We start from the raw sequence: 12,185 nt of genomic DNA on the forward strand, positions 1-12,185 counted from the left end.
CTCACTGTTGTCAAGCATTCTCTGCTAAGAATGAGAAACAAGCTGGAAACAGCAGAGAAAGAACCAGGACATTTTTCATATCCTGTCTTCTCCAGAGCAGAGAGATGAGTACTTGATCCTTCTGGGTTTAGAAGTGTGACACCCCTTCATATAATACTTATCAGCATAGCCAGGTGGCTCTGTGGCAAAGGATGCCACAGGGTGAAGAAGTGCTGGCTTCTGCAAGCCAGCCAGCTCCTCTGGCCTCCTGCTTTCATGCAGAAACACTGCTTACTAGGCAGGGGCTCTTGGCCCCTAGATCAGAGTGTCCTGCTCAGCAGGACAGTAAAAGGCAGCAAGACTGTGCGAAAACAATAACACATTTCAGCTCAACACACTGATTTGCCCTTAGGAGTGGGTTGGGACGTGCACAACACGCCCACAAGGCTATGACCCTGAGTTCGAAACCTAGAGATTCACAGGGAACCACCCTGTTTGGTGTGCCATCTCCCTCCACCCCCACGTCCTGGTGACAATCCAGTAGATGCTCATGTCTAGTCGCCAAGGTGTGCATGTGGCTGGGCCAACTATCTGGGTGTTTTCTCTTGCCATAGCACACTATCTTCATGTGTTCATGTGAACAAAAGGCATCCATTCTTTGTGGTGGTTTTAATGTTAAATGTCCCCCATAGCCTCAAATGTTTGTGATGAAGCTTCCTATCGAGTCACCATCCAGTACAGCCCCTGGGAGGCGGGCCCTTGCTAGACGAGGTGTGTCTCTGAGGGCAGAACTTGAGGCTTATGCATCAGCCCACTGGATGTTCAGACCTAGTCCCTCAGACCAATTCCTTCCCGCTGCATGGCCAGACTTGAGCCAGTCACCTGTGGATCCTCTTCCATGAAGCGTCCCCTTGAAACTGTAAGCCCAAAATAAACTCTTTCCTTCCACAAGCTGCTTCTTATTGGGAGTTTTGTACCAGCAATGAGAAAGTAACTGCTACATTCTTCAAGATCTTCAAAGCCATTTCCCAAAGCCACTGACATTCACATAAACCAAAGAACCCTACTGGGTGTAGCGCTAGATGCTCTATCCATTCCTGCCACTGGAGAAAAAGGAGCATTTCTGGTCCTAGTGCATTCTTGTGTCTTAGCAGTACCAAATGCATGAGAGGCTTTGCAAGACTCTAAGCCTTTCACGGCAGCCACTGATTTTCTTCCTTCCATCCTTCCTGCCTACCTTCCTTCCTTCCTTCCTTTTTCTCTACACACCACTGCTTAATAAATGGTGCACACAGGAACACAGGGGTGACCAATACACACATGATGAACCAAGAGATGAGTACGTAGAAAACACTGAGGCACATTCTGTCCTAAAGAACCTGCTGCCCAGGAGCGCCCAGCCCACTCAGGTGGGCATCAGGATGCCCTTCCTTATTTCATAGCCACTTCCCACATCAGAAAGAGGCTGGGACCAGTGGATTCAGAAGGGTGGGCATGAACCCTAAATTTTAAGATAAAAATTACAGAATAACTGCAAAACGGAGCTGAGAAAAATGGAGATGCAATATGTTTTTAAATATTTACTCATACAATGAAATGCAATATTCAGTGACATGCCCATAATCATGGCTGAGAAGAAATGAGCATTTATCATGATAGAAAGGAGTCACTCGATCTTAATATCATATAACTTCTTATGATGCAGCTGAGCACTCAGTACTTAGAGAACACATGATTTACTCATAATTATTTCTTCCTTTTATTCTTCATGAATTTTATTTATTAACATCTTATGAACCTCTTGAATTTCACACTCAAATTCTTTCTTTAGTATCATACATCTGGTCCGTGGGGACTCCTTGGCCACAGGCAGTCGTTTTTGTAGCGGTTACAATGACCTGAAAAAGTTACTGTTTCTACTGCTTTTAATTTCCCTAATTGACATGCATTTCCCAGAACTGCTAGATTAAAAATAATATTTTAGAAAAACCTCTTGATGTTGAATATTACTTACTGTAATACAGACACTTTCCTACAACTGCAAGGAAATTCTCTTAATGTGTCACTTCCATGATAGGCCTTTATTGTAAAAAACACACGTACATTTCCATAGAAACTAGTATCATAACAAATGCATAATTTAAAACTTTACATCTTATATCTGAAATATCAAAATGTTTTATGAGCTCTACTTAGGGAAGACGCTTGAACCTAGTAGAGAACTGAAAACTAAATGTGTGACCGCCTGCATTTTTCACAGTAAGCACTTTCAACAATTAATGTAGAACTCCCTAGATCCTGAGCTTACACAAATTGAATTTAGCCAGTTTCTTTAGAGAACTCCTGTTTGCCTTTCCAAACTGCTTCTAAAATTTCATGAGAAAAAGAGTCTGTGACCACGAAGAAGAGCAAAGGGTCTAAAACCCTGAGCCTCCGGGTGGTTGCAAGACAAGCGGCAGCCAATCGGGACTCACCCTCTTCCAGGGCCGCAGCCAATCGGGACTCACCCTCTTCCAGGGCTGCAGCCAATCGGGACTCACCCTCTTCCAGGTCAAACAATGGGGTTTCCTTTGCAAGGTTTGTGTGGCTTTGGATGGGGAGATCAAAGCCAGGTGTGGTAGGTACTAAACAAATTGACTGATACACAGAAACAAATTATGAGATTCAAAGGTCTGGCAGGAGGCCCTGTCATGGAGTTTTTATTGAAATCTGGAGGGCAGCCAGCCTTATGAATGGGGCACCAAGCATTGTTCCTTTGCTAATAGGCAGTGGGTGGGGCCGTGAGTACAAGCCAAGGAGGAAAGAGATTTATTTCCCGCCCAGGGAGTCCTTATCCCTTGCCATGAAGGGAGCAGTTCCGGGCAAGTGTCGGACAACAGTCACATGGAACTTAGAAGGCTGTGACCTCCAGGAGTCAGTCCATAGCTCCTCCTGTCTCCTTTCTGACTTCTCGCGTGAAGCTCCATCCATAGACTCCGCCCACGTACCTGCAGCCTCTCCTTGCTCTGCAAACATGGGCATAATTCCATAATTCCATGGTCATAACTCCTGAGGCGTACTTGTCCTGCCCTGCGCGCCATCCATGTGGACAACAGCGTCTGGGCGCTTCCTACAAGGCCCGGGGCAAACTTTGCTAGCGCAGCGCCTGGCTCACAGTGGGCACTGTGCTCATGAGACGTCGCACAGCGGTGCGTTCACTATTCAATTCCATATCACAGAAAAGGTAACCCTAGGGCCAGAGAGATGGCTTAGCGGTTAAGGCGTTTGCCTGCAAAGCCAAAGGACCCAGGTTTGATTCCCCAGGGCCCACGTTAGCCAGATGCAGAAGGGGGCACATGCACCTGGAGTTCGTTTGCAGTGGCTAGAAGCCCTGGTGTTCCCATTCTCTGTCCATCCCTCTTTCTCTCTTTCTCCCTCTTTCTCTGTCAAATAAATAAATAAAATATTTAATAAAAAAAGAAAAAGTAACCCTAGCTATGCAGGGGATAAAGAAAGAATGTGACAGTGATCAGGGAAAACAAATAAACCCATAGGAGCTGGGCAAATGACTCATTGGATAAAGTGCTTACTGCGCAAACATGAAGACCTGAATTTGGATCCCTGGCACCCATGTGAAATGCAAGGAATGGTGGTGCACGCCTGAAAGCCCAGCGCTGGGGAGGCAATGACACAGTGCCCTAGTTGCAGGCCAGCTACCTTGTCTAGCCCAGTTGGTGAACTCCAGGGTCAGTGACAGACCACGTCTCAAAAAGGAAGGTGGACAGCAACCAAATAAGACACCTGACATTGACCTGGGCTCCACATTCATGTGCACACACATGTGCCCACTCATATATGACTCATATGTCTTTTAAATTTTTAAGTATTTATTTGGGGGGGGCAGGAAGAGAGATAAAGAGAGAGAATGGGGAAGATAGGCCTCCAGCCACTGCAAACATACTCCAGATGCATGTGCTACCTTATGCATCTGGTTTATGAGGTCCTGGGGAATCGAACTTGGGTTCTTAGGCTTTGCAGGAAAATGCCTTAACTGCTAAGCCATCTCCCCAGCCTGAGTGCCTTTTCCTATCACTCTTCTGCCTTGTTTCCTTGAGACAGTCTCTCTTAGAACCTGGAGATGCCAGTTTCTTTTGGTCAGACTGCTTGACCAGTGAGCCCCTCATCACCCTGTCCCTGTCTACCACAGAGCCGGGATTACAGGTGTGTGTAGCCATGACTGTCTTTCTACGTGAGTGCTGGGAACAAAACTCAGGCCCTCTTAGGCTCTCATGCTTGCATGGCAAGTGCTCTTACCCACTGAGATACGTTCTCAGCCCCAGTTATTCCTTACTCATATAATTGTCTAGGTCCCTTGTTGAACATCAAAAATCTATGAGCTTTATCCACTTGGGAGGGGTTCACTGTGCAGATATTTCTCTTTAACAGATGAGACTGCTATCTAAGGTTCATTGCTTAAGAAAAATGAGGAAAAATAAAATACATACAAAACAACACTGCTGCTTAAATTTTAGAAGAAGGCAGAAGACACAAAGAACTTTCTTCTAGGAGGCCTGTTATAGTCAGCTTCTTGCTGGGAGAGACACCCAACCAAAAACAGCATATGGGAGGAAAGGGTTTATTTCAGGCTTACAGTATCCAAAGGAAACACCATCAACGGTAGAAGAAGCCAGCTCCCTTCCATAGATGCATAGCAGAGAGACACCATCAACAGCCAGCTAAGAAAACTGCCAGAGCTTCAGCTGCTCTCCACACACCTTAGGACTGGACTCGAGATCCGCCCCAGTGATGTAACTCTTCCCCAGTAGGGCTCTTCCCACTAGAGACTCAAGGTTCAAACCTGAGTCTATGGGTCCATACATTTAAGCCACTACAATGCCCTGATGAAATCTTCCTATAATTACTTCAAAGGGGCATGACATGCTCATACAAGCCATGGTATGGCAAGTCTACAGTGATAACAGCAGCAACAACAAACAGGCTTCTCTTCCCAGCACACAATGCAGTGGAGCAATGTCTCTATTCTGATACCTCAAATTTCAGACATTATTCCTTTGAAAACTGCTTCTGTGTTCTCATGACTGGGCAAAGATTAGCTATCAGCATATGACAATTTATCTACTTATACTTAAAAAATCCCCAATACGCAGCTCAAATCATATGTCGACCTAGGCCAGCACTCCCCAAAGTATGACCCATAGACCACTCATAGCACTGTATGTGGAAACAACAGGAAACATTTGCTCTCTATCCTGCAGACTCAGACTCCCTGGGGCAGGCTCCCAGGAATCTGCATGTTACAAAGCATCTCAGGTTACTCCAAATTATATGGGTATTTGAGAGCCATTGAGCTGGGCTTCCATAAATCTGTAGATGAAGAATCGAGAATTGAGAACTGATTTGCATTGTTGGCTAAGACAGTGGCTCATAAGTATTTTAAACACAATCCTTGCCACGGAAGACACTGTTGCATCTCATCACTGTACACACACATGTACACACACATGTGTGCACTCCCACATGTGTGCACATGCCTATACACACACACACAGAACTTAATGTTTCACACACAAAACACTATTTATCCTTATTATGTGTGATTTGTTCTAGAATTGTATAACCTATTCTGTTTCACTTTTCATAAACATTGGAAAAAACCCACTGAATCAGTTTCATAATCCTTCAATGAATGAATCACCAACAGGAAAAACACTGATCTGTAGCAATCAACTGAGATATAAAGCTCAATTGAATAAGTGTAAACCTAAGGAAAGAGCATAAAACATTGCACACTAGTCATTAAACAAGATTTTATTTTTAGGTATTCTCAAAATGTTTGCATTTATCTGGATTTAGGACAGTTTAATTATAATACTAATCTCCAAATGAAGTAAATTTCATTTATCCTGATTACAAATCCTGTTACCTTCAACTAGCAATTATAAATCTTAGGAAGGGGCACATAGGAATTAAAATTTGGTGCTATGCTAAGGCTGTGAGACCTGAACCTTAGGTGGCAGAAGTCAGCACTTGACTCTCCCGTGTGCCTAGGGTTACAGCCCAAGGAGCAAATGCTACATATAAACCCCTGTTTACTCATTCTGCCAGAGTGCTAAACAACACCTACCTGAAAAGATGCTGTGAACATCAGATAATTAGACAAATAATAATTATTATTACTCACAAATAAAATGCTAGGGCTGGAGAGATGGCTTAGTGGCTAAGTGCTTGCCCGTGAAGCCTAAGGCCCCTAGTTCGAGGTTTGATTCCCCAGAACCCACGTTAGCCAGATGCACATGGGGGTGCATGCGTCTGGAGTTCATTTGCAATGGCTACAGGCCCTGGCATGCCCATTCTCTCTCTCTCTCTGCCTCTTTCTCTCTGTTGCTCTCAAACAAATAAATAAAATAAACAAAAAAAATACTATTGAGCAAAAGTTTTAGCACCTTAAATGAATGATAAAATTAAATTATAAAGCCTCAAGGGCTGGAGAGATGGTTTAGTGGTTAAGGCACTCGCCTGCAAAGCCTAAGAACCCATGTTTGAATCTCCAGGTCCCCCATAGCCAGATGCACAGCGACACAAGTGCATGCCTTTAATCTCAGCACTCAGGAGAAAGAGGTAAGAGGATCACCGTGAGTTCAAGGACACTCTGAGACTACAGAGTTAAGTCCAGGTCAGCCTGGGCTAGAGCAAGACCCTACCACAGAAAGCCAAAAAAAAAAAAAAAACCCGCAGATATAAGTTTATATACATTACCATATATGCAAATTTAGTAATTTCCTGGTACTATCTTTCCCCTGTTGAACACACTTGGAGTGATTTATTAGTATTAAGTGCTGAAGTTACCAAGAGTTGTGAGACATAATACCACTTACCAAGCAGCTTATAATCTACTTGCAACATTAGAATGATAGAAATGTCAGTCGTCAAGCCATAGGCCATGTGCTGAGCATAAGTGATACTCTCGAGTTCAGTAAGGAGAGAGATAGAAGTCAAGAACAGACCCCCATCCCCCCACAGAGGAGTCTTTGTAGAGATGAAAGTGTACGGAGATATAAGTAACCCAAGTGCCAGTGAGGAGAGGTGCAGACTGTGGCTCTGATTTGGCTGGAGAGCACTAAGTCAAGGCAAGGTTAGAACTAAGAGCCCATTGGGTAGCAGGCTAAGGCAGCACCTGATGCTGGCAGGTCCACTGCATGAATTCCTTTCTCACTGCTGGGACAACAGCTGGACCAGAAGCAGCTCATGGAAGGAAAGGGTTTAATTTGGCTTACAGTTCCAAAGGGTAGAGTCCATCATGGTGAAAAAGATGTGTCAGGCTATAGTGGGAAGCCAGTGGCATCATATGGCCACACTGGCAGACAGGAAAGAGGGAGGGGGTGAAGAAAAGAGAAAGAGAGAGAGAGAAACAGCATATAAGGCCAGCTGTAACATCTCAAGCGCCAGTGCCCAGTGACACAGTTCCTCCAGCAAGTCTCTACTTCCTAAGGTTACAACCTTCCAAAACAGCACCGCCAGCTGTGGGTTACGTATTCCAGCACGTGAGCCAACAGAGGAGATTTTACATTCAAACCACCACACCTATGAGGAATACAGAGGGAGTGTGTGTATGTGTGTGTGTGTATACTACACCTACCTGAAATACAGAGGGTGTGTGTGTGTGTGTGTGTGTGTGTGTGTACCTAGGCTAACTAAAGAGGTCTAGGCATTCATACAAGGGGTTGCTTGATCCATAGGACAGAGGCAGGGTTCATCCCAAAGCATCAGTAGCATCTACATAGTAGACAACATCATCCATTAACAAATTGAGGGTATCCTCACAGAAAAACAGGCTTCAAAATAATTTACTAAAAATACATGTAGTATTCCTTCAAAACATGGATCTAAGCAGTCTTTGGCATGGAGTTTTCTGTTTTGTTTTGTTTGGTTGATTTTTTAAATTTTATTTATTTATTTGAGAGTGACAGACATTGAAAGAGGCAAATGGACAGACAGAATGGGCGCACCAGGGCCTCCAGCCACTGCAAAGGAACTCCAGATGCGTGCGCCCCTTGTGCATCTGGCTAACGTAGGGCCTGGTGAATCGAGCCTCGAGCTGGTGCCCATAGGCTTCATAGGCAAGTGCTTAACTGCCAAGCCATCTCTCCAGCCCCCCTCCCCTTTTTAATATAGGGAAGATTCAGTAGGAAAGGTTTTCCAGAGTTTTAGGAAAGCCTTCCCCTATTACTCAAATGTGTTTCCTTCTCTCGCTTAGATTCTTTGTGTTCTCTGCTCATCAAACAACCGTTTGCCGCAGAACCCTGCTTCCCAGGTCATCTGATATGAAGAACAATCATCTGATAAAAGTTCTTAAGCATTCCAGTCATGAGAAAGGATACTGCCCATAACATGTCTAAACTAGCTTTCTACTTATCCATCAGACTTGATAAATTTGAACCTGTGTAACCATAAGCAAGTGTACCACCGTCCTGTGATGTACTGAATAGGTGCCAGACCCAACAGGATGGAGTTTGTTGATTCTGTCTACACTGTGATTGTCCAGGATAGCCCCTAGGGGTGCACCGGCTTTTCTTACCATGGTCATCTATCTGCTTTTGAGACACCTGAGAAATTTACAAAAATCTGTGTCCAGGAATGGATACTATCGTCTGTGCTCAGTCTATCCACTGGGAGAGAATATGAGTTGTGCTTATTGCTGAGCAGAGGAGAGAAGGGCGCTGCAACATGTCGGACTTGAGAGAGATTTCTATTTCACTTACATTTAGAGTATTCGATGATTTTGTTCTTTTTGATCTACCTCAGACTTGGGCCTTAGCTTTAGCCTATTAACTAGTGATAAACTCTTCTTATTGCTATAGAATAGGGATGAGCTCTTTTTCCAATAAGAGATCAAATAATAAATGTTTTGCTTTGTGAGTCTTCTGGCCTTAGATAACATGTAAATAAATGGGCCTGCCTACACTCTAATACAAGGCATTTGCATAAACAAGGGGCAGACATAAAGTGGCCAGTGAATGTTAGTTTATGATGCCTTCTTAGAGAATGTGTGAAAAACTGTAATTGTGGCCTTTTAAACAAAGCTAGAAACAAAGTATAAAAATATACAGAACATGCTCTCAGTCTTAGAATCTAATCTTTCAATTATCATTCTATTATCATTTACCAGAAACTCCAAACATAGGGCTTTATTAACGCCTAATCCATATAGATTGTTTCAGACTAGCTCAGCCACTGACTACTATGCTAACCCTAAAGGCATCACTGACATAGAAGCTAGCTACCTGACTTCACAGCTAAGCCCCATAAACTATCAAGGCAACCCAAAGTAGAGCAAGACAGTGCCAGGCTGGCTTCCTCACCGGTACAGAATGCCATGGGGTATTGATTCATTTTGGTAGATGGAAAAACATCCACCTATGCTGCTTTTGAATACATTTATTCCCCCTGCAATTGATCACTGAGGTACAAATATACAACCTCGGGACTAAAGGTTTTGGTTAAGTAACTTCTGTACAACAGGGAAGGTTTGATCAAGCATCCTTCACAAACCATCCCTTCCAGCTACCCCCAATGTTTCCACATACATAATAAATGAAGGGCAAAACAGTGAGACCATTTGCTGTATGGATGGCACCTGAGACTGGATATCGCTCTTAGACTGTCAATCTGTGGCTGGGTAGAGCTCACTGCACAGCTGGGCTCCCCTTAAACCTACAGGCCTGGATCTATGGGCCTGAGAGTGGTCACCTCCAGTTATGCACCAGCAACCACGGTTCCTACCCTTGTTGTACAGGACGCTTATCTCCCTTGTCAAAGCCATCACCCGGTACCACAAAGACTGAGGTTAGCCCTGGTGGTCTCTTGGGGATGGAGGGTGCTTCAGTCTCTTATGCACAGCCAACAGTCTCCCAGGTTGCACACAGTGTTGAGGAAAGTAAAAGTAGGCAGAAATTCGAGTCTGGGGTGTGTACTTCCAGCCTAGTTGCCATGACTCCTTGCTTAGCTCCCAGACATACTCACTTGGAAGTGTTCTCAAGTATTCCCTTGACTTCATTCATTTCTTCTTTCCCAAAGTAAACAACAGTGAGATGAATTCTCCCATCCTGTTGGATACATATCTCCCTGAAAAAGAAACACATAGCTGATGCTGTTTTCACATTAAAAGGAAGACACAAAGCAATACTCCTTCTTACTCTCTCTTCCTTCTTTCCAACCTTCCCTCTTTCTATTCTTTCTTTCTCTTTCTTCCTTCCTTCCTTCCTTCTTTCCTTCTTTCCTCCCTCCCTCCCTCCCTCTCTCCTTCCTTCCTTCCTTCCTTCCTTCCTTCCTTCCTTCCTTCCTTCCTTCCTTCCTTCCTTCCTTCCTTCTTTCTTTCTTTCTTTCTTTCTTTCTTTCTTTCTTTCTTTCTTTCTTTCTTTCTTCTAGCACAAAAGGCCTTAAAGTAAGCTAAGTAATTTGACAAGAGAGCAGTGCTGCACATTCAACACATTTCTGGTTGAACAAACCAATATATAGAATTTTTGTTTATCTTATTTTTTAGGAATATAAAGAAATTTAAATACGTAAACCTGGAAAATAATAAATCTGGTGCAAGGCAACATAGATTCACTTTGCCACCCATGTAGCCCAGCAAAGTGTCATAGAAGAGATGCTAGGAAGTCAACGGGGTCCAAGACAAGGGCTCCATGTTATAGTGAGGGAGTTAAGATCCACAGAGGGTAAGACTGGACCCCTTATTGATGGCTCTCTTTTTAAATATGACAAACACAAATTGTGTTCGATACCAAATGATAAAAAGGGAGCAGTCATGGTTCTGTTTATGGTTTTAGACCTCATCAGGATGGTCACGGGGATGACACAGCAGTCCCGTGGTTGCACGCCACTCTTCCCAGTGGGAGAAAGGAAACATACTCCCCTGTGGCTGGTCAAGTAAGGTGAAAATATACAACCCTGGGTTAAAGGTTTTGGTTAATAATTTCTGTTCAACTGGAAACAGACAAGTGCCTGAGGTATTCTCCACAGTTTCCAAACTGAGAGCTGTCTTTGAGCCAGTCTCTTATGAACTGAATCTTTATCTACAGGCAACAAAGGTCTGCACACAACAGCCCCCCACCGAATGTCACAAAAGATACCACTGCCCACCACCGTTCTCGGTGACTGCCATCATCCTCATCTCTAGGTGCTCAGAAAACAACCATTTGGCTCAGCCATCCCGGGGCCAGGCCTCTGGCTCTGGGCTGGTCTAGACCTGCTTTTCACCAAAGTTTATGCGTTGTTCGCCCTGTCCCATTCTCTCAACATCATCCCTAGCTAGATTGATAAAGTTCCTCTGCTGAGCGTTTACTCCACAAACGTATGTGTGCAGGCGTGAATGTATGTATATAGGCATGTAAATACATATATGCATATAATCATGCATAAATATTTGTTTATGTGTTCACAAACACATATGTGTATCGCATAATTTTAGCAGGTGTTTTCTGGAAGAAAAATAATGGAACCATTCTGTTGGTAGGATGGCATTTTGTTATATTTTATTAACTATGTCTTTCTTCCATTTTGTTTCTTCATCATTTCTTAATCCCCCCAAAATAATATGCACATCATAGCTTTATAGAAATCGCTAGGCTCTACTCAAGGAGGTTAGATTACCTGATGCTTTTATGATAACATCAAAGGAGCAACCCCCGCCCCCCCCCCACATGCCTGGGATTGCTGGAATACATCCAAGGCACTAGAAGGTATGGATTCTGCCCTGGCAAAACGTACTTAGGAAACAAAGAGCTCAAATAAAGTAATCAGACGCTTGAAATTTGGAAAGGATAGTGAGTCCTCTGAATGGAATGGCTGGGCCCTTAAATAACCACAGGTGGGCTGGAAAGATGGTACAGTGGTCAGTTGTACTTCCTGTGCAAGCTTGAGGGGGCCTAAGTGTGAGTTCTAATCTCCAGATCCCACAAATCAGCTGGCCATGGCCCCACATACCCTTAGCCCCAGCCCTGTAGGGGAGCAGAGACCAGAGAATCAATGGAGCCCCCAAAAGCTCCAGAAACAGTCGAGAGAGAGAATGAGAGAGAGATTGACTCAGGCTCAAAAGTAAGACTAGGTGGGAAAGCAACGGAGCGGGACACCCGGCATTCCACTTCAGCCACCGCAGGCCAGCAGTCGTATGGAGCGATGCAAGGACACACACGCGTGCGTACACC

At 44.2% G+C, this 12,185-nt stretch overlaps 1 protein-coding gene across 5 annotated transcripts in view; it reads right to left on the bottom strand.

Annotated features, from left to right (window-relative positions):
* Csgalnact1 (chondroitin sulfate N-acetylgalactosaminyltransferase 1) overlaps positions 1–12,185 on the bottom strand; it is a 176,197-nt gene that overhangs the window by 18,495 nt on the left and 145,517 nt on the right. For all 5 annotated transcript variants that reach the window (XM_045131866.1, XM_045131863.1, XM_045131865.1 and 2 more), the window contains one exon: positions 10,000–10,101. In XM_045131866.1, the coding sequence (XP_044987801.1) occupies positions 10,000–10,101 (102 nt within the window). The remainder of the gene's footprint in view (positions 1–9,999; positions 10,102–12,185) is intronic.

Source organism: Jaculus jaculus, chromosome 12 (genome assembly GCF_020740685.1).
Source record: "Jaculus jaculus isolate mJacJac1 chromosome 12, mJacJac1.mat.Y.cur, whole genome shotgun sequence".
Classification (NCBI taxonomy): domain Eukaryota; kingdom Metazoa; phylum Chordata; class Mammalia; order Rodentia; family Dipodidae; genus Jaculus; species Jaculus jaculus.